The following is a 23,781-nucleotide window of genomic DNA, read 5'->3' as shown; positions in this document are numbered from 1 at the left end:
CATACATGACCACAGGAAAAACCATAGCCTTGACTAGACAGACCTTTACTTGTTGGTTTATACTGCACCTTGAGGCTTGTGGGATCTTAGTTCCTCGACCAGGGATTGAACTCAGGGCAGTGAAAATTCAGTCTTAACTAATGGACTGCCAGGGAATTCCCTGGGTGGGTTTTAAAACTTCCAGCATATTTCCACATCTTGTACAGGAGTGGTTTTTGACATTCACTGGCTTTTGTGCTTTTTGGTATTTGGAATAAATTGGATTTTTGTCACCCAACATCTAAAGTTCAATTATTTGGTCTGTATAATTTTAAAGAAACACTTAGACCATTTTTGGCCCACTGTGAAGACTGGAATGAGCTTTAAAGTCAAATGTAAGAAGTGAAAGCAATTTGTGTATTCTTAGTCAAAAATATGTATTTCCAAATATATTTCTCATCTGTTAAAGCCCTTGACTTTCTCCCCAAACTTGAAACCACTGGTGCCTGGTGACTTCTGATGGGGCTGGTGTGTGTTTCGGGCAGTTGCACAGCGGGGCCGAGCCTGCACCATCCGGGCGTCAGCCCAGGCCCTCGGTCTGGCTGTTACACGGGAAGCTGCAGGAACCTTAGTGGCCCCCATGCCTGCCCTGAGGCTGGCAGCTAGGCTCCCCAGCTTTAGTTATTGGTGACTCCACGAAGCTCTACGTTGAGAAGAAGCTGTGGCCACAGAGGCTCAGGAGAAGACAGAGTCATGACTGATGGACGATGGAGCCCCGGGTATGAGAGACACAAGCAGGCGGCAGGACCCCAGGGGATCACCACCCCGGCCACGCACATCAACCCAGACACTCCACACACTTGTAAGCTGTTTACAGACTGTCCACGTACCACCCATCATCTTCTCCCCATTCCCAAGCGTAGACCTGTCAAAGGCCCTCCCTCATGCATGCCTCTGTCCACTGTCTTCCCTTCCAGGAGTCGCCTCCTACCCAGCTCCTCCTGAACAGCCCAATGTGTGACACGTGGTATCCACAAGCCTTCCCCATCACCTCCGTGACTGTGGGCTTTCCTGTTCCTGAATCCGTTTGTCCTCCCTGCACCCGAACGCGGAACTTTATTAACACAGTTTTTATCGCTCACTAGGCACCTTCTCGCTCTCCCACCCTGTGGCCCCCTTGGCTCCCCAAACAAAGGCAAGCGGTCTAAGGAGGCACTTGCTTTTCTTTCCTTGTACTTCCCATAGTGCCTCCAGTGGGCTGAGTCGAGTCAGGGAGTTAATCCCATTTCAATTCCAGGGCACTTTCAAACTATGCCAGGCATAGCTCGGCACAAGGATTAAGAGGCTTACACAACCAACCAAAGTCTGTTAGGTGAGCCTGGTTCCCCCTACACACACACACATACATCCCAATCTATATACGCTCCTTCTCCAACTCCCAGTGAAAACCAAACTGTAGTCTCTGGCAATTACAGAAGAAGCCAAGTACTTGATTAAAGTAAAAGAAGGTCAAGCTCTAAATAAGGTATTGAGTGTAGATACTTGGCTAATGCCCCAGAAAAGTCGTACCAGCAGGCGGAATCCGGAGCAGCTGGACTGGCTGACCAAGAACTCAACTCTACTGCCATGGACAGAAATCAACAGCAGGTGCCCATGAGGTTCACAGGCCTATCACTTACCAGACTATTTATGTCTAGAGGGAGAAAGTTTATCCTTGGGGCAAGGACCAGTCCACCAGGCTTCCCCCTCCAGGTTTTCCTAAATGGGAGTTTTTATATAGTTCCCCTGTTGTTCTTTTGTACAGCATGTGGGGGTGGGGGGGGTGGGGGGGCACAGGGAGTGGTTAAATTCATTCTTTGGCTCAGTCTGTTTACAAAGCTTTAGTTCATCGTATACAACATATATAATATGCATGCATGTATGTGCACATATATATATCCACACACACACCACTGCCTAAGATTTACTTTTTTTTTTTTTAATCTAAATCCAGTTTTTGTGAACTGAAATTTTTACTGGAGTAGCTGTGGATTCACACAGAGTTACAAGAAATAATACCGAGAGTCCTTGTACACGTTGCCCTGTTTTCCCAAATGGCACCATTTTGCAAAACTATAATATCATCCAGAATCCTGACACCCACACTCCATCTCATTCAGATTCCCCTGGTTTTACTGGTGCTCCTCTGTGTGAATTAAGTTCTACTTAGTTTTATCACCCATGTGGGTTTGTGTGCCACCCCCTCCCCCACAGAGAGGTGACAGTTCTAGCATCACAAGGATGTCCCTGCTGCCCTTCCTCCCCCGGCCCCCTACACATCATCCTGACCATAACCACTAATCCCTCTCTGTTTCAAAAATGGCTTCACTCCCCAAACATTATACAAGTAGAATCATACACCATGAAACCCTTGGTACTGGCTTTACTTACTCAGCTGTATTTCCCTGCAGGTTCGTCCAGGTGGCTTGCATCTGTTCTGTTTCTTTACATTGCTGAGTAGTATTCCACAGTGTGACATGCCTGCTGTGTCCACTGAAGGACAGCCGGACTGATTCTGCCTCTAACAAGGCTTCTATGAACACTCATGTGCCAGTTTTCTGTGAACCCACATTTTCATTGCTCTGGGATAAATGCCCCAAGAGTGTGATTGCTAAACACACAATAATTTCATGCTTGGTTTTAAAAGAAATTGCCCAACTGTCTTCCAGAGTTTTATATTCATGTAAATCACGTACCAATCACATCCTCTTCCTCGGCCACAAATGCTGTGTCATGATGTGGGGCAATCCTTCTACGGCAATTTAGAAACACAGTGTCAGGCCAGGATCTTTCAAGAGACCAAAAATGGAACAAACCAAATACCAGAGCTAAAGGCACCTCTGTTTTTTCACCATGTGGATACCAGTGAAAACTGAAAGTGTTAGTCACTTAGTCATGTCCAACTGTCTGCGACCCCATGGACTATAACCCACCAAGCTCCTCTCTCCATGGAATTCTACAGACAAGAATACTGGATCCGATTGCCCTGTCCTCCTCCAGGGGATCTTCCCGACCAAGGGATCCAATCCGAGTCTCCTGCATTGCAGGTGGATTCTTTACTTTCTGAGCCATGAGTATCTTGCAACAAATTCCACTCTTTCCTGAAATTAATTTCAATTGGGTTTCAATTCCCTGTAATCAAGAGTCCTAATTCCATTCACGTTTAAATCATTTTCTGCTTAAACTGTCACCCACCAGTGTTCCCACGATCTTCAAGGCTTAGTTCACTGAAAGTCACACCTTTACCACAATCCGTGGTGTCGGCTGACAGCAGAGGCTTTCTCTCAGCAGAGCCCACCTCCATCTGCCCACCCCACCTCCTTCCAACAACAGAAGTGAAGGCCATTCAGCTGGGAATTCTAGATGATCAGGCTGTCTCAGGATTACAGTAAAGAAGGCAGAGCCCTAAACTAAGTCTAGAGAGTTAAAGATTTGTACCCTGAAAAACAAACAATTAAGTGGTGGTTACAGGTGTGATTACAAACCAACCTGATGCAATGTGATATAAAGCTTTTGAAATCCCAAAGAAACAGAGCAACCTGGCAGAGACTACCTTCAGGGTTTCCACAAGGTCTGTTTTCAATATTCATCACGCTTTGGTTTCATCATGTTTGGATTAGCAAAACCTGAAGTGTGGGTTGTGGTCTTTACGGAAATCAAGTACTCGCATTGCTGAGAATTAAATTAACCAGGGAAGGGAGACAATGCAAATTCACCGTTTCCTTTTTTATTTCAGTTTTATTTAGTAAAAAATAGTTTGCTTATCAGACTAGATAAAGCCACCATCACAGCTCTCGTCCACGTAATTTGGGTTCCTACAAACCTTCCTCCAGCAGAAGTTCAATATCCAAATAATGTTAATTTTAAACTACAGCCTTGACTTAACATGAGTAAGATGAAGCTACAGGACTGAAACAATGTTGTTCATGATTTTTCAGAAAAGAAAAAACATGTGTATATACGTACATACATACACACACGCTTTAGGGTCCTATTTTCCTAACTGCTCTTTGCTCACAATGACTGCCCAGAAACAGCCAAGGCAGACACTCCACTCTCTCTGGGGGAAGCCCAAGTGTTCACACATGAGGCACCAAATTCAGATCTTGGAACAAAACAGTGAGCTCATACTGACCCAGCCACATCCTTTAAATTAAAGTCTGGAAAGAAAACGAACAGGACGTTATGGAAAATGTGAAGAATTCTAACACTCCTTCCCATATGAAAATGGTAATGGTGGTAACAATGACAAAAACAACAGGAAAGGTAACAATAAACAACAATAAGGCAATTCCCTGGTGGTCCACAGCTTAGGACCCCGAGCTTCCACTGCCAGGCCCAGGTTCCATCCCTGGTTGGGGAACTAAGATCCTGCAAGCCTCTTGGTGAGGCCAAGTAAAATAAATATATTATTAAAAAAAATAAGGAAACCATTTAGCCCAAAGACATGTAGAGTCAGGAGTGTAACTGTGCTCTGTACAGGAGACTTGATGGTAATATTCATGAGTGAGTGCTCCCTCATATTTGCATTTCCCAATTATTTCCCCTCAACTCGACTCTGCTTGAATAACACCTTGATGACCACAAGTGGATGACATGGGTTAAATGATGACAGAACAGACTTAACCACGTGGGTATGACAGCGTTTCAAGCACAGACATTCAAGGTGGAGAACATGAGCCCCACACACATCTTTTCAATTCCTCTCACCTGATGTCCGAGAGATCGCACTTGTTCCCGGCGATGGCCATCACGATGTTTTCCGGACCGTGTTCCTTCAGCTCTTTCACCCACTTCTTCAAGGTATGAAATGAATCCTAAACCAAAAGTGTAGTCAACCTTGGGAAAGACCCCTCAACCACACAGAAATACAAACCCAATATAATCCACTGAAGAAAAATATTTTCAGGGGGCACACACATACAGATGAACACACTACCTCAATCTTGGCACAAAATTTAGTATTAGCTAAGTTTTACTCACATAGGCTATAAAAGGTTTATGTAAAACATAAACTTGATGAAGATAATCATGTTAGTAATTTCCTTCTACAAATAACATTAATTTTAAATTAAAGCCCTGCCTTAACATGAATAAGATGAAGCTACAGGGCTGAACAATGTTGTTCATGATTTATCAGAAAAGAAAAAACAGATATATATATATATATATATCTTTTTTTTTCCACAAAAGAGTTGGACATGACTTAGTGACTAAACAACAACAATAACCAAAGATGCAAAACTGAAAAATACTTTTCCTTTTCTTAAAAAAACTGAACATTCTGGAGAACAGTATTAGCAGGCATGACCTTAGCCCTACGAACAGAGAATCAATTTTAAAAATGAATGATGACTGTTGTTTAATTTAGCAAATAGATTTGAAAGGCTTTGCTACATGTTGTTGTTGTTTAGTCGTTCAGTTGTGTCTGACTCTTTGAGACCCTATAGACTGTGGCCCACCAGGCTCTTCTGTCCATGGGATTCTCCAGGTAAGAATACCTGTGTGGGTTCCCAACTCTTTCTCCACTTGCTACGTATAGACGAGATAAACTCAGCATTTAGTGTTCATTCCCAGCAACCACTGTTGCACCGTACTATGCAACCTCATCCCAGGCTCCAGGCAGGACTCAGGCAGTGAAGTCCCTGCTTTGGTCTTTCCAGAACAGAGAGAGGCCATAAATGGCACCCGCGTTCTAAAGGGGGCTCCTACCTGCTTGGTAATGTCGTACACTATGACAGCCGCCGCAGATCCGCGATAGTACATGGGGGCCAGGGAGTGAAACTGAGGAACAAGGGACAGTTTTAGGCCAAGGTAAGCATGTTTATACAATCCCACATGACCATAACATTATCATTCTACATCAGCCCCACAGGATCCCTGGATTCCCCCGCAGGACTTCCCCAGGACTCAGATAATACATTTTCCTCCACCACAGCTCATACCCTTGTGATTTACAGACCGTGAAACTCACTCTTGGGCCTGGCCAAAAATAAATGTTATTATCAGTGTGGCTATCCTAGGAATTTTCTTTTCTTTACTGCTCTTTGTTTATCTTATATGATGGACCAGGACAATCTCATTAGGATGATACAACAATAAGATGTCTACTAAGGACACAGATCACACAATCTGGGGCCAGCCTCTAGGGAGGAACACCTCAGCTGGGGCACCTCGGCCTCTGCCCTCGGGGCTGGGCAATTCCTACAAATTCTCAACAAACGGTGAGAGAGATGAGCTTTGCTCTAAACGTGAACAGAGCAATCATCGCTGGTCAGAACCACTGACCCCCAAGAACCACTTATCCCCAGGTAGGATGGATACATATCGCGGGGACACACACAGATTTTATGTCTATTTTGAAGAATATACTTTTAAACATATTTGAATATATCTGAAGAATACTTCACAGAGGGGTTTTGAAAGACAATGAGAAAAAGATAACAGCTCAATAGAAAAATGAACAGAGGATATAGATAGATGAATCACAGAGGAAGAGTTATAAATTGCCAATAAATATTTTTAAACATGTCCAATGATAATAGAAGAAATGAAAACAAAAGCAATGATGGACTATTAATTTATTAAGTATTAAAAAGTCATCATAACTGGAGTTGGTGTGGCTTTGGGGAGGGAAGCACTTACTCATCCACAAGAATGTATTTAAAGATGTGACTTCCGAGGGAACTCCCTGGTGGTCCAGTGGCTAAGACTTCACAGTCCCAATTCAGGGGGCCCGGATTCGAGCCCTGGTCAGGGAACTACATCCCGCATGCCGCAACAAGGGGCCCAGCACACCACAACGAAAATCCTGTAACCTACTACTAAGACCCAGCGCAGCCAAGTAAATGAATAAATAAATATTTAAAGGAGAAAAAATAAAAAGAACTGCTTACGGAAAGTCAGACAAAGACAAGTATCTTATGATGTCACTTATATGTGGAATCTAAAAAAAACAACACAAATGAACTTCTTTACAAAACATAAACTGACTCACTGACATAGAAAACAAACTTACGGTTACCAAAGAGGAAAGCTAGGAGGAATAAGTCAGGAGTTTTGGATTAACATATATACACCATGCACACAGGCTAAGTTGCTTCAGTCATGTCTGACTCTTTGTGACCCTATGGACTGTAGCTTATGTGATTAAACTTATGTGTAGCTTATGATGAATCTATGTGATCCTCCAGGCAAGAATACTGGAGTGGGTCACCATTTCCTCCTCCAGGGGTTTTTCCCAACCCACATCTCTTGTGTCTCCTGCATTGGCAGATGGATTCTTTACCACTGGTGCCACCTGGGAAGCCCCATATACACACTACTATATATAAAACAGTAGATTCAGAGGGATATGTGCTTGCTAAGTCGCTTCAGTCATGTCCGACTCTTTGCGACCCTGTGGATCATAGTCTGCCAGGCTCCTCTGTCCAAGGGATTTTCCAGCAAGAACCATCTCCTACTCCAGGGGATCTTCCGAACCCAGGGATCAAACCCATGTCTCTTATATGGATTTATATATATGTATAAAAATCACTTTGCTGTACACCTGAAAGTAACATAACGCTGTAAATCTCCAATATGAAATAAAAATCAAATTTAAAATAATAAAAATAAAAGCAGCCATATTTGCTAGAGAGTCGGGGTTGGGGGGAGCAGGGAGGGGAGGAAGGACAGACATTTTCCCAGCAAACAATAAAACCATCATTTGTTTACTTCCTGAGCAATGCTTTTCACTGAACCAACACTGGCCAAGTTGAAATGATCCTATCTGGAAACTGGACGCCATGTCCACTCCCGAGGTTCCCCTCTACTGCAGGATGTTAGCACGGCCTCACCAGGCCCCTGTCCCAGCCTCTGGCCCTCGGGCGAGTCTCCACTCCATGAGAAGCTGCCCTGCACCCGTGTGGTTTTCAGAAGGGGGCACATGTTACACGGAGCTCAGGATGGACACAGGAGTTCCCAGCAGGAGGGCCCTGGCCACTGACCATGACTCACTGAGGACAGAGCTTTCCATCAGCACTGACTACCCAGCTCTGGGCTGTCCTTGTCAGCCCTCAAACATCTATTTTTAGTCCATTTTTTGGCAACCCACTCCAGATGCAGAAACCAAAATCAGAATCCCTGCCATAACGGAGGAAAAGGCCATGTATTTGCTAGACATTCCTGCTTTGCTAATGGAAAGGAATAAAGTGTCCCTGCAGCCCAATTACATAAAATGCCCATTTTTCCAAAACAGCCTCCATCTAAGAAAAGTCCACTTAAACACTTGAAGTAGGAGAGGCAGTACCAAATGTACATCTCGAAAATCGAGACACTCGCGAACTCAGACACAAACTGTGGATCTTCTAAAATTGTTCTCAGCAGTAATGCCATGGAGTGAATGTGGAACAGTCAGTGGTCTACAGGTCTCATGAATTATTGATTAGAGCTTTCTATATAATGCATTACTTGCTGTTTCCTTCCTCCAAATGGAAGCATTTTGAAATAAATCCGGGGGTGAAGCCACTTCAACTTTATTGCCGGGGACTTGGGGGTTTTAAATGAGCTAAAGTTCGAGTCTCAGTTCTAAAACCCAATAACGCATTGACCAAAGGATGTTTGTGGAGGACAGAAAGATAAATCACATCTCGCCTACAATGTGTATGCTTCCCCCACAAATATAAAACAAAGGCACCACAAACAGCCTCAGTATTCAACATGACATCATTCCATTTCCATGAGGTCGGAATTAAGACTGATGAAACACTTGAGTAAAAGATTCTTCTAGAAACCAAGTGCGCAATCACAGGAGGTTGACAAAACTTATCAAAACAACTCACCTTGAAAGGTTATTTGAAAATCAGCGCAATAGAGGTCAATTCGAAATCCCTTCCTCCCTAACTATATCTAGAATGCCACATTAAAGAGTTCAGATAACTCTCAGGTGACATTTAATCGTTTCGAAGAAGCACAGGGCGCCGAGAACAGACAAATGTGTTCGCTCAAAAGAAATGACTGTTTATGTCCGTTTATGTGTGTGACTGTGTTGTAACTGCCGGATGTCTACAGGGTGAGGGCAAGGGATTGCCCTCCTCTGAGCGTCTTAGACCCTCAGCTTTCACAGGTGCAAAGTGCCACCCACTTCCAGCAACCACCAGAGGGATACATGGGCATGACCTTTCTGGAAAGCATCTGGACAATGTATTTACAAAGGCTTACCTACACTCCACTGGCAGAGGAATGGATCCAGAAGATGTGGTATATATATGGGCTTCCCGAGTGGCACTAGTGGTAAAGAATCCACCAGCCAATGCAGGAGACTAAGGGACGAAGGTTCGATCCCTGGGGCACACAATGGAATATTATTCAGCTATTACAAAAAGAACAAAATAATACCATTTGTAGCAACATGGATGGACCCAGAGATTATCATACTGAGTGAAGTAAGTCAGACACAGAAAGACAAATCCATATGATATCATTTATATGTGGAATCTAATTTTTTAAAAAGATACAAATGAACTTACTTAAAAAACAGACTTATAGATATTGATAACAAACTTACAGTTACCAAAGAGCAAATGTGAGGGAGAGGGATAAATCAGAAGCTTGGGATAAACACATGCACACTACTATATATAAAGTAGATAACCAACAAGGACCTACTGTATAGCACAGGAAACAGTACTCAGCATTCTGTGATAAGTAAACTACATGAGAAATGAATCTAAAAACGAAAGAATATATGTATAACTGAATCATGTTGCAATACACCTAAAACTAAGACTACATTGTAAATCAACTCCAGTAAAATTAAAATTAAAAAAAAGTCTTGAAACATTCGTACACTGTGACTCAACAGTTTCACTTCTGAAGGGGATGATCAGAGGTGGCCTCAAAGAAACCATAATTGGTTGGTTTAATAGCTGGAATACTGGGCAGCAATTAAACTCAAGTTTCTGAAAAATATTAAATGGCATAGAAATCAAGACGGCTCAGTATTTCCCAAGGGGAGTGTCCTGCAGAACACTGTGCCCTTGAAGTGCTTTTTGGAGAGAAAGGTTTCTTGGCCAAATAAGTTTCAGGAACTGCTACATACTAAAACTTTTGAACCATGTGTTGGAGAAGATTCTTGAGAGTCCCTTGGACAGCAAGGAGATCAAACCAGTCAATCCTAAAGGAAACCAACCATGAATATTCATTGGAAGGACTGATGGTAAAGCTGAAGCTTCAATTCTTTGGCCACCTGATGTGAAGAGCTGATTCATTGGAAAAGACCCTGATGCTGGGAAAGACTGAGGCAGGAGAAGGACAACAGAGGATGAGATAGTTGGATGGCATCACCGACTCAATGGACATGAGTCTGAGCAAATTCCGGGAGACAGTGGAGGACAGGGAAGCCTGGCATGCTGCAGTCCACGAGGTTGCAAAGAGTCGGACACAACTTAGCAACTGAACAACATATTATAATGCTTCCCTGGAGTTCACAAAGTATTATTGGTACATGAAAGGCTCTGAAATTTTCTATAATAAAGAAACTTATTTATTTTGCTTTCACTCAGAATTCTTTATTTTCTACCTTTTTTCAAGCAATATTTCTTAACATCTAGGGACCTAGTGAGTGTCCTGAGAACCCACTTTAGGGGCACAGGGTGAAGAGATCTCGACTCAAGACAGGGTGCTGACCTGCATCTGGCTCAGTACCAGTCTGGGTTGGGGTAGGCAGGGGTGGGTGGTGACAGCTAAGGTTTTCCCAGCTCTGTGAGGACTCATGGTCAAGGTCAGACAGACTCTGGATGGAACTCTCGCCCCGCTCTTGCCTCACCTGCAACACAAAGCTCCCTTCATCCCATTCCACAGTGTTCTGTGTGCACACACGCACAGTCAGCACACAGTGGAAAGAACCATTCCAGGAAACCCAGTCCTTTAGACCACCCAGTCGACTTTAGGCAGAATTCCTTAACATGGGTTTGTGGCATCATAAATTCCGTAGAAGCAATGTTCTGCATGTCAAGAAGGAGCAGTGATGGAAAATACATGAAGTTTCCTAAAAAGGACCAACCCCAGCTGGGCTCTGCCTCCCGGGTGAGAGTCGCCCCAGCCGAGGGCATTGGCATCAGGCCCACGAGCTGCAGGGCTCAGTTGTCTGAGGATCTCAGAGAGCGCTGGTCCCTGTGTGATGCTTTCATAGTCCGGGGGCCCGTGCCACTCTGTCCTGGGGGTGGGGGCAGCACACAAGCAGAAATCCTCAGCCTCCCCCAGAATGCCAGGGCAGTGGGCAGTCTAGGGCAGAAGCCAGAACATGTCCTGAGGTCCCTCAGGATTCAAACAAAGGGGGAAGAGGGGGAAGGGCATTCCTGACATTCCCGACATTCCCAGCTGGCAGAGGCTGAATGGAAAAACCATCACTGAATGTACCTTCTGTGCCATTCAGAAGAAGGTTTCTGAGTTTTACACAGACCCTCTCTCTCCACAGAAAGCAGAAAGGCCTATTTAATATGCCTACTCAGATGTCCTAAAAACCCAGTAATAAATAAAGTTGAATAGAAAAACCTATCAAAATGGCTGTTTCTGAATAATGCCATTACAGGCAAATCCATCACTTGTTTTCACGGTTCCTGAAAGAACTCTTTTAAAATGTTAACTGTATACACTATGTTTGCAATGAAAAGGGATTTTTTTCCCCCTTTACTTTCTTTTTTCTTTCAAAGTGCCAATGCCAAAGGATTTCCTCAGCATTCAGGAATCACATCCACAGAGCTTGCCCCTCCTCCATTCACACCTTTTCTCAGCTACCGAATCCACCCAGAACCTTCTGTAAACCCCTGTTTGGGCAGGAGCAGGAACTCAACAAACTTTCAGCAATGAAAGAGCCAATAACCCTGTGTGGATGGGCAGGCTAGATGGTGGTGGTGGTGGGGGGGGTGTCCCATTGTACAGATGAGAAAACCAAGGCTCAGGATGATTAAGCAAACTGCCCACAGACACACAGCTCTTAAAAGTCCTTAAATGTAGGTCTTCTGACCCCAAATTCCACTCTTTTTCCACGATTCAGTTTCTTCTCTGAAATGAAGCATCACTTTCAGAGGTGTAATGAAGATATGGGCTGGCACTAACTTTACTCATTCATTCAACACCCATCTACTGGACATCTGGTACATGACAGGGCCATTCTAAGCGATGGAGACAGAGGGTCAGCAGGTAGGACAATAGTCCTCCAAGATGTCCACAGCTTCATCCTTGGACCTGTGACCTCTTACAGCACAGGGCGGCCGGAGGTGGGCAGCTGGTCCTGGGAAGGGAGGTTATGCCGGGCTACCAGGTTGGGGCAGTGGCATCACACAGGGTCTTCCACATGCGTCCTCTCCGATGGAAGAGGGAGGCGGGGGAATCAGAGAAGCTTGAAGATGCTCTGCTTTGAAGATGGATGTATGGGCCACAAGGCAAAGACTGTGGGCCGACTCTTCTCAGAGCCTCCAAATATGAACCTGCCGGCCCACAGTCCAGACCTGGGAGGCTGTGAACCCAGGTTGTTAGAAGGCACTACATGTGCATTACAACAGCCACGGGAAACAGAGACGGTGAAGACGCCGACAAACCCCTGTCCTTCAGAAGCGCTCACTCTCCTCAGAGTGGACGGAGGAGGTGGCTCCTTCAGGGCCGCTCTGAAGATAAAGTTCCCGCTCAGAGGACACACCTTTGTCCCCATAACAGGACATGCAGGGGCTCACAGACATGCTTTTCCACGCTACACAAAGTCTGTGTGTCTAACTTCCTTGTCAGGAACGACATTTATTGCTTGTATTTTAACCAGGGGTATGAAATCAGCTGTGTAAAAGGAAAAGAGGGAAAGCAGGGGAGGAGAGAGGCCGACCAGGTAAAGGGCATCTCAGGTTCTTAACAAGCACAACCCCAGCCGGGCCCCAAAGTCCTGCCTCCGGCCCCACCACCTGGGCTCTCTGCCCTAGGTCCCCTGAGAGTCACAGGAGGAGACTGGCCTTTAGCCAAGAGGTGCAGACCCTGCCTCACAATGAGAAGTCACTTATGGCATCATGTGGATGCATGCTAAGTCGCTTCAGTCGTGTCCAACCCTATGGACTGTAGCCCACTTGGCTCCTCTGTGCATGGGATTCTCCAGGCAAGAATAGTAGAGTGGGTTGCCATGCCCTCCTCCAGGGGATCTTCATGACCCACGGATTGAACCCACATCTCTTAAGTCTCCTGCATAGGCAGGTGGGTTCTTTACCACTAGTGCCACCTGGGAAGACTTAATGGCATCACATCCCAGACTAAAGACAAACAGAAAAAGCCCTAGGAGCCAAGAGTCTTCATCCAGAGGAGCCACATCAGTCCCCAGGAGGGGGAGATGCTCTCTGGGGAGCCGAGGGTCTGTCCTGGTGGGGAGGATGCCGGAGGAAGGGGCTGGGTCCCTTCAGGCCAGCTCAGGGTTGAGACCCCCCACCCCACCACTGCTCCTGAGTCCCCATTCCCCGTCCCCTCCCCCTTCCCAGCATTCCCATCCCACCCACCGAGGGCAGAGACTTTTCAGTGTTTCCTGAAGGACTTACTGGATTTATTTTTTCAGTACACGGACGTGTCTTTCCTCTTTCTCTCCCGTCGGCAACATTCTGACACCCAGCAGGACAATTCTGCACGTAAAATCTTATTTTCCTAAATGATGCTAACACCCCCGCACAGAACAAACCCTGGGAGCCAGGTCAGTGAGCAGCTGGTTCTGCTCCAGCCCAAACACCACTGTCACACTCTTCTCCTCGGTTTCTGTCGCCGGATCTCTGCCCCTCTGGGTGACTTTTCACTAAAAAGTGACTCTTGAGGCTCCCAGGCCCCATCAACAGCCGCTGCTCTCATTTAATAGCACATCTGCAGGCCTCTGAGCCATCAGCTTCACACACAACCTTCACCCACTTTTCCTTTCTGAGAGCCTTCTTGTGGGTGGGGGGATGGAGGGAGGGCATAGTTCCCTAAGTGAGGCCTCAGTCCACACTGTGGAAGCCCTGTTCTCTAAGAAGGGGCGTTGCATGGACCCCACCTCCTCCCACTGAAGGCAGACCCCCCTCCATGGAAGTCTGTGAGGAGGGGCCAAGGGTGAAGCCCCCCGCCCTCCAGCAGCGCTGAGAGTGTAGGCTCGGTGCTGGGAGCTGGGAGCTGGCCTCTCTCTCCAGGGGCTGTAGGGCGAGTTGGGGAGAAAACAAAGATCAGCTCTTTCAGAGACTGTAAGAGGCCTCTTTCTTCAAGGAGGCCTGAAGGTCAAACTTTCCTCTGACTTTAGCCACAGCCTATGAATAGTGAACCATTTTCCTGACCACGAACTCCAGGGCCCTAAGAAAGAAGGAAAGGGAGCAGAAGTTTCTTTTGATGTTTGGAAAGAGCCTGAACTTGACCTTGAACTTGCTGTCTTCGATTCTCTTTTCCTTCCCAAGGACTCATTCTGACCCAATATTGAGGCCACGGCTTTCTCAGCTGCACCCTAGCATCTGTGATTCCGTTATGTAAGCTTCCAAGTTATGGGAGATGGGAGGAGCTGAGCCCAAGAAGGGAAATGAGCGGGCTTGCCAGGTGGCTCAGCAGTAAAGAACCCGCATCTCAGCAATGCAGGAGACTCAGGTTCTGTCCCTGAGTGGGGAAGATCCCTGAGAGAAGAGAATAGCTACCACTCCAGTATTCTTGCCTGGAGAATCCCATGGACAGAGGAGCCTGGCGGGCTATAGTCCATGGGGTCACAAAGAGTAGGACACGACTTAGCAACTAAACAACAAGCCAACTAGGAAAGACGGACAACTACAACGATGACTCTAACCAAATGAAACAAAACAATAAGATGATGTTCATTTTTTTTCCAGGTTACATTCTTAAAATAATGCTGCTCTGATGGATCGCATCAGGAAAAGGAAGTCTGACATTTTTCCTGGATGCTGACATTTTTAATGGAGTTATTCTATGGATTGTCATTGTGTTTTAAAGCAGGCACAGAAAGATTTGGAAGTATACATCTAGAAAGGTAAAGCTTCATTTCACATTGTAATATTCAGTAGCAATGAGGATACATTGGTCCCCAGTTGAAATGAAAGAACAAAAGAGGAAATCAGAGGAAACTCAGAAGGAAGGAATGAGTTGACACCCTGGCACAGAAGTCTCATTTCCCCTCACAAATCCTAACAATGGGAGCTGGGAAGACAAAGCTCGGCAGATAAATTCCCTTCTCTCCCCAGGGCTCTCTCTGAGCTCCAGTCCCTGAGAGCATCCTGCTAGAGGCTCTGCTGACCTACCACTGCCCCTCCTCACCCATCAGCATGAAGCAGAAATCAACAGGACAACCCCTGCGAACAGGACAGGGTGAACACCCCAGGAGCCGCCTCCGAGCTCCGACAGGGCCCTCTTCTCTCGAAACAACCCCCCAGTCAATGCACGAATCTCAAAGACAGTAAGCTTTTAACAAACTGGATTCAGCAATCAACTGGAAATGGTTACACTTTTTTAACCATTTTTTTTTTTTACAGAGGCACTTGATGGATTACCATTTGCCACTGAAAGAACTGGAGGATGCCCATCATACAGGGCTGAACTAAAAGCAAAAGACAACATCTCAAGAATGAATGCACTCTTATACACAGAAGAAATGCTAGTTGGAAAAGATACATGCACCCCTATGTTCATAGCATCACTATTCACAACAGCCAAGACGTGGTAACAACCTAAGTGTCCATCAACAGAGGAACAGATAAAGAAAATGCGGTACTTACAAACTGTGGGATATTACTCAGACATAAAAAAGAATGAAACAACAGCTATGTGGATGAACCTAGAGATTATTATACTAAGTGAAGTAAGTCAGACAGAGAAAGACAAATATCACATGATATCACTTATATGTGAAATCTAAAACATGACACCAATAAGCTTATTTATGAAACAGACTCACAGACACAGAGCACAGACTTGTAGTTACCAAGAGGGACAGAGGGCTGAAGACGGACGATGGACTGGGAGTCTGGGATTAGCAGATGCAAGCTATTTCACACAGGATGGATAAACAAGGTCCTACTCTACAGCACAGGGAACTATATTCAATATCCTATGATAAACCATAATGGAAAAGAATATGGAAAGAATACATATGTGTGTGTGTATAACTGAGCCACTTTGCTATACAGCAGAAATTAACACGACATTGTAAACCAACTACACTTCAATAAAATTTACAACAAACAAAAAAGAGTGAATGCACTCTTCTACAAGAACAGGAGACCAGGATCCTTTTACATCTTTAGTGCTCAGAGGGAAAAGTCATCCTTGGAGAGTACAAATCTGTGCCACATCTAGTGTAGACTCAGCACCACAGTAAGTAGGACATTGACAGGAGAGCTATGTGTGCCAGGCAGACTCAGACACGGTCCAGTTTTGAGGAGTCGTCACATGCAAAGCACCGCGCTGAGCAGTTAAATCTGTCTCGATACGGTCAACTCATAAATCCAAAGAGACTGGGTTTAGCATTGTAAAAACTAAGGAGAACAGCAGTAGATTTCTACAACGATAAGGAGGGAAAATAAAATGCACTGGACTCCAGAGATTAATGAGAGAACCAATTGCAATCTGCACCAGCAACAGCAGGGAGTTTATTTTTAGCTCAAACATGAGGCAACGTCATTACAAGCACGATTAAGTCCAGCATGAAGCTGCCAAAACGACTGAAAAATTGCCATCACTGGAGCGAGAGCAGGCTGCATGGGGGGACGAGGCAAGGTCAGCCTGGGGGGAGCACGCCAGAGGGATCCATGACCACGAGGTCAGGCGGACTCTGTCCACTCAAGCTCCACAAACCTGGATTCGCCTGAAATGACCACCCAAACCCAAGCGCCCTTCCCTGGAGTACAAGAAGAAGCCCTAATATGAGGCTTATGCTTTTCAAATTATAGACACAGTGATATAGTCACAGGTATCTACAACCTGAGAGATACATTTTAGAAAAGCAATTAGAATAATTAAAAATACAGGCCTATGAAAGAAATGTTACGGTGCTTTTGCTTTGAGATGCTAAGTGGGCCAGACTCCAAACTCTGATAGTCACGTTAGAGTCAAATTTCACCCAAAGTAATTGATCTCATGACTATTAGACTAGGTAAGTCAATGTCAAGAACCCTGCTTCAATCACACAGAAATCTCCCTTTAGGGACACTTCAACACAAGTGAAAACAGCAGGTTATAAAGAATCAGGATCCTATTGATAAGAAATTATCCCACACACACACAGTCAGCTATCTGGAGAATGGCCACCTAATGTCAACAATAGAAATAATACCTGGGCCGTGGGATTTTGGATCATTTTAATTGTGCGGTTTTGTGTGCTTTTTTCCCATCAATACAGAACTATCAATCCCAGGACCCAGACTGCTCGATTCAGAGTTCTGCTTTATACCTTCTTGGCTGTGTGGTCTTGACCAGGTTACTCAACCTCTCTGAGCCGGGGTGACCTCCCCTGTGGATGGCGATCAAGACAGTCCCAGCTGAGCGCCGTGAGTGGGCTACACGCATTAGTGTAGTAAGCACGCAGTAAGCACTGAGCACAAGACCGGGGCACAGCCTAGAGGACATGCAGTGCCAGAAAGAGCCGCAACGCTGCCTCTCCGTGTAAAACAGACTTACGACACTCTGGAAGAGCTGCTGCAGGGGCTTCCCTGGTGGCTCAGTGGTAAAGAATCTGCCTGCCAATGCAGGAGACACAGCTACGATCCCTGGTCCGGGAAGATCCCACATGCCGCAGAGCAACTAAGCCTGTGGGCCATAACTACAGAGCCTGTGCTCCAGAGCCTAGGAGCTGCAGCAAGAAGCCACTGCAATAAGATGCCACTGCGCCACAACTAGAGAGTGCCCCTGCTCACTGCAACTAGAGAAAAGCCCCTGCGCGCAGCAAGGAACACCGCACAGCCAGAAACAAGTAAATAAAATTAGTTTTTAAAAAGCAGCTGCATAAGCAACTATTTCATGAGCAAAAGTAACATGGGGAAGAAGAAAACCTCTTTGCTTAAGGAACAACCCCCAACTCCAAAAACAGAAATCTAGCTGATCGCTACAGAGAACACACAGGGACATAGAGAAGAGACCCCTACACTATCACTTCCCTTGGACTCCAGCCCCCTAACTTTGGGAGTGGGTATGGCCCATGGTCAGAGAGAAAGAGGGGCCCCAGGTAGCAGCTTCCTGTGTGCTAATCTGAGTTCTCGATTCCACAGCGAAGTAGCAGATGTTCTAACAAGGGTAGCATTTGACGCCAGAAGATTCGTCCTCATTAAAGGAAAGGAAACCTCTGAGACAGCTTCATCTACAAACACTGGAATGTTCATTTTAAGAGGGGATTTATAGAAAATGAAATTCGTATAAACACACACTTGGTGTGTGAGGAGCTGATAATGAAAACGATGGATTATCCTGAGTCCTGGATTCTCCTGTGAGAGGGAGACGGTTGACAGAATCGACGAGCGAACTGAGGGGCATATTAGAGGTTGGTGAAGGCTGTGGGCTTCCCTGGTAGCGCAGTGGTTAAAGAACTCGCCTCCCAATGCAGGAGGCATGGGTTCAGTCCCTGGATTGGGAAGATCCTCTGGAGAAGGAAATGGCAACCCACTTCAGGATGCTTGTCTGGGAAATCCCATGGACAGAGGAGACTGACAGAGGAGTCTATGGGGTCGCAAAGTTGTGTCCAGGGGACACACCTGAGCACCTGAACACACATAGCAAGGGCTGTGGAGCAAAAGGGAGCGAGCTGGGGTGGGGAGTGAGGAAGTGCTAACATTCTAAGTGGGGTGGGAAGAGACGGCAACATCTGAGCTGGGAACAGACCAGGGCAAGTTCAACCTGTCTTACTCTGCGATAACCAGCTCTGGGGCCAGTTTTGATTGGTTAAGAGAAGGTACTGGTGAGCCCTGTGTTCACCCATCAAGGCCACTCCTCTCAACTCTGATAACATATGCCCTAGTTATTACATTCCCTGCTCCCCTGCTCGAGACAGTCTGTGGGTATCTATTGTTTCACCTTTTAAAATCTAGAGATGGAGCTTCTGGAGTTATCTTCTCCATAAACATTTTCAGGAACTAAAAAGAATTAGGAATAAGAGATGCGAGGAGATAGTGAAGGACAGGGAAGCCTGGAATGCTGCAGTGCAGGGGGGATCACAAAGAGCGGGACACAACTTAGGCTCTGAACAACAACAGGAATAAGACAGCCATCATCCATTATTCCTGGTAACCCAGGACCCATTCCCTCGTTTCCCAGGATGGGAACCCAGACTTCAGGAAACAAAGCCTGTCCAGCTCCCAGGCCATGGAGCTCGGGTGGAACTGAGCACAGCCACCTCCTGGGGCAAGTGCACTCCCTGGCCCCGCCAGCAGGGGCGCCACATCCCCTGAGCACACAGCTCAGACCAGGTAGAGGAGGAGCCTCCTGCCTGGGAAGAGCTGCTCTATTTTTGGGGTTGCTGAGCCAGGGGGTCAGCCTAAAAAGAAGTCAGTTTCAAGGTCAGCAAGCAAAGAAAATGGAATAGAGTCGTGCAGCTTTGACAGGCACATTGGCAGGGATGGGATTCAGCCCCTTCCCGTTCCTCATGCCTAAAGAGCGTGTTTCCTTTTGTGCTTAACTCATTTGAAGCTGGGTTTCTATCACTAGTCACCAAGTCTTGCCAGATACAAAGAAACCAGTGCTGTTTGGCAGCGTTTCCCCAGGAAGCCAGCAGCAGCGTGTCCTTACCCGTTCCTGACCAGCAGTGTCCCAGATGAGGAACTTGTGAAGTTCATTTCCACAAGGCACAGTTTTGGTCATAAAAGACGCCCTGAAAAAGAGAAGCAACATTGGCACATTACCGATCACCCCCGCGACCTTCACGAAGACTCTGTTTCCAACAGGTGATGGCGGGGCCTTGGCAGGACCCCATAGGCTCTCCTCTAGGGTCCATGGAGAGGAAAGGGGACCTGTCACCCCAAAGAAGAAATCCCGCCTCTTCTGTTAGTCCAACAAGGGACTTGGGCGGGGGGAGGCAAAAAGTGTATTCAGAACACTGTGTTTCAAAACACTTATCTTCAACAGTCCTAAGACATTAGATGCTTGAAATCAGGGGAAAAAAAACTTAAGATTTTAAAAATGTATCATCACCACAATTAAGAGTGAAAACAGCAGCTGTATCCAGGCACATGAGAGTGTGGGCCTTGCAGAGGTGTAAACAGTGGTGCATACTCCCTGCTCTTTGACCCCAGCACTGACAGCAACCTTTAGAATACTGTGTCTCACCCTCATCCTGCTTGTGCAAATGCAGGGATAAAGATGGGTAGATGAACAAATACTTGTTTTCTCCATGAAAAAGGGAGGATTTGAAACTCTCAGTAGATAATGAAACACTTGATACTTTTTTTTTGCATAGTTCCTCTTAAGCTTTTTCTCAGTGCTCAGAAAAGATGTAAAAGTCTAACACAAGGAATGTTGAGTAGCCTTAGTTTTTTTTTTTTCCTGTGTGATAAAGTTTCCCATTCATTAAACAACACAAGCCTCTGACTGTGCGAGAAGCAGGCACAAGGAGCCTCCTGACGTGGTGTGGTCAGTGCACGCATCACCTGTTCACCTGTGCAGAGTTCCTGCCAAAAAATGTTTAGTGTGAATTTAATCGTGAGGATGCAATCCAGTAAATCTGGAATAGGCAACATTCTAACAGATGATGGGCCCAAATGCTTGGAGCAAGTCAATGTCCTGAAAAGTGAACAAAACCAAAGACCGGGGGTGGGGTGGGGGGGGGTTGTTTTAGAATCTAGATTAAGAGAGAGGAAAGAGACAAACCCACCAAATGCACTGTATGGAACTTGACTGGACCCTGGATTAGTGGGAAAAGTACTCCAAAGTTTTGAGAACAAATGAAATTGGCAAAATGAAAATTTAGACTATATGTCAGATATGATCACTGAACCAAATTTACTTTCTAGGGACAATAAAGGTGTCCTCCTCTTGTTCTTCTCAGGATGCAGACTGGAGTTTGCAGGGGTAAGCATCAGGATGTCTTCCCTCACTCTCACGGACCCCAAGGGCCCTCACAGTCCAGCAAGAGCCAGCCCTGCCACCACTCAGTGCTCAGCCTGGTAAGATTTCCTCAATTTCTACTCTTCCCTGAGACTATAAGGGCAGACCACAGAAGTTCCAGGGAGGAAGATATTCGTCCCTGTAGGTCCCATGACTGTCCCCACAATGTACTGAACACCACAGTGAATAGTCAGATTATTATTAACACGCAATTGCACTAGATGGAAATTCTAAGCATTTTTCTAAGTGATATAACCTAACATGATCAAAATCACATCTGCCGCATGACATTTCATTTCTTTAAGAGTTCTTAAACTGTACGTCCCAGCTTATTCGTCAGAGCAAATATACTCCAAAAATCAAAATCTCTTGATGACTTTTCTCATTATAAAAGCAATATTAGTACTTTATTAAAAATTAGTACTTCATTAAAAAATTTTTTTAATGAATATAAAGGAGGAACATAAAATCAGTTGTAATTTCACTACCCAGTCATAATCACTGCTAATAAGTTGATACTGTCTTCCAAATGGTGTTGACACAACTTTTATCCCCCAAGTCGATGGTACACAGATTTTGTATCTCCTGCACTTGATATATCGTGGACATCTTTCTATTTCTGTGCCTATAGATCAGCATCATTACCTGGTGACTGCATATTACACACCATGTCATGGTCCCCTATTTTTCACTATTATGACAATGGTTAAATGAATATCCTTGAACCTGAATCTTTGTGTCCTTGTACAACTATTCTTTGGACTTCTTAGAAGCATATATTCTCCACATTGCTATGCTCACCAAATGGTAGCTTGTACCTACCTCTACATCCGCTGAAATGTATGAGATGATTTTTTCCGCAAACAAGAGCCTCTCGAATCTGCTCCAGGATGACACACAGGAAATGGTATTTCATTTCTGGTTTTTGTCATGGTTGTCGTAAGTCTGACATCATTTTAGTATTTTCTCTTCAGTTGTTTTCCTTTTGTGAATCTTTAGTTCATGACCTTTGCCTACTTTTTAGCAGGTATGGTCATCCCACTTCTTGTGTCCTTTTTGACTATTTTATACCAACTTTTTGTAACAGTGTATTAAAAAAAATTTTTTTTCCAGTTTAACCTTCGCCCTTTAACTTGGCTTATGGAACATTTTCCAAAAATGCTTTTTAAAATTGTATGTAGACAGCGATATCAACATTTTGTCTTGATGCTTATTTTTGTTTTTACATTGATGTAAGTCAGATTTTCTCAGGTGGCTTGGTGGTAAAGTAGAAAAGAATCTGCCTGCCAATGCAGCAGATGCAAGTTCAATCCTGGGTCAGGAAGATCTCCTGGAGAAAGAATTGGCAATCCACTCCAATATTCTTGCCTGGGAAATCCCAAGGACAGAGGAGCCTGGCAGGCTACAGTCCATGGGGTCGCAGAAAATCAGACACGACCTAGCGACTAAACAACAAGTCACTTACCAACTAAACAAGTCACTTAGCAACTAAACAACAAATCAGATTTTCATTCATTCTTCAATATATTCTAGGCAATGGGATAAATAACGCAGCAACTCTGCTCACAAAAAGTTCTCAGGTTTAGAAAACTAAGTTCATGCCTTTAAAATCTTAAGACTTTTATGAGCTAGGGGAAAAAAATATACCCAGACTACGCTTTTCACTTTACAGATAAGACGGAGGTAAGCCTGAGACCTGAAACGGCCTTGACCCTGGTCAAGAAAGAATCTGATGGCACAGTCAGGAGAGAAGACAGAGCCTCATGGCCACCCTGGGGGATGATGGTCACAGTCCCTCAGTTTGCTCATCTGTGAAATAGGCCCCAAATCCACCCTGCGTGATCTATGGGCAGCTTCAGGGTCAAATGAGGAAATGACAGCTGTGAAGTCCCCGTTGGTATACAGTGAGCCCTCGAGGAACAGCTCTAGTGAAAGTAGCAATGCATATCATACCATAGATATGCATGTATTCACCTATATGTGGGGCTTCCCTGGTGGCTCAACTGGTAAAGAATCTGCCTGCTAATGCAGGAGATGCTAGAGATGCGGGTTTGATCCCTGAGTCAGGAAGATCCCCTGGAGGAGGGCATGGCAACACACTCCAGGATTCTTGCCTGGAGAATCCCATGGACAGAGGAGCCTGGCGGGCTACAGTCCATGAGGTCGCAAAGAGCTGGACATGGCTGAGCATGCACACACACACACATACCTATATGTGCAGACACCTCTCTCTGTTCCTGATTTCCTGCCACTAGGAGAAAGACGATTACTGTTTGAAATGAAGACTGACAACCGTTGCTCTTTTGGTTGGGTTTTTGTTTTTTTTTTTCCAGCCTCCTTGCTAGCTTTCAACTTCAGACTCTCAGGCGTCTTTGCTTCCCGAGCAATGGGGGTGAGCAATGCTGAACTGGCTTCACTACCTGCGGGAAGCAGAATCTGGCAGAGAAGAAACATGATGTCCTTGTAAAGGTCAAACTAGAAAGAGAGGTGCACACGTCTGTTCATGATGCCGACAATCTGCTTGAATAGCAGTCAGGGTTTCTCATGAGTCATCGGGTGACAAGGATGAATTTTTGGTGCAGAAACAATGCCCTTTCAGAGCCTGAGGTCTTTCCCAAGGCAGTGATCACCGTGGGAGGCGGTGGACTCCCAGTGGACTCGATGGCTGTGAGTCAGAAGCTTGCCGTGTGCCCTGCCGTGAATCTTCTC

The 23,781-nt window shown here is 45.5% G+C and overlaps 1 protein-coding gene across 2 annotated transcripts in view; it reads right to left on the bottom strand.

Moving 5' to 3' along the window:
• RAB31 (RAB31, member RAS oncogene family) overlaps positions 1-23,781 on the bottom strand; it is an 81,952-nt gene that overhangs the window by 27,148 nt on the left and 31,023 nt on the right. Inside the window, exons 3-5 of one of the 2 annotated variants that reach the window (XM_070778950.1) lie at positions 19,759-19,840; positions 5,731-5,802; positions 4,729-4,835 (exon numbers count right to left, since the gene is read on the bottom strand). In XM_070778950.1, the coding sequence (XP_070635051.1) occupies positions 4,729-4,835; positions 5,731-5,802; positions 19,759-19,840 (261 nt within the window). The remainder of the gene's footprint in view (positions 1-4,728; positions 4,836-5,730; positions 5,803-19,758; positions 19,841-23,781) is intronic. The other variant, XM_070778951.1, reaches the window with a different exon arrangement.

Source organism: Bos indicus, chromosome 24, assembly GCF_029378745.1.
Source record: "Bos indicus isolate NIAB-ARS_2022 breed Sahiwal x Tharparkar chromosome 24, NIAB-ARS_B.indTharparkar_mat_pri_1.0, whole genome shotgun sequence".
Classification (NCBI taxonomy): domain Eukaryota; kingdom Metazoa; phylum Chordata; class Mammalia; order Artiodactyla; family Bovidae; genus Bos; species Bos indicus.
Note: the sequence above shows the minus strand (reverse complement) of the source record. Positions and strands in the feature narration are given on the sequence as shown.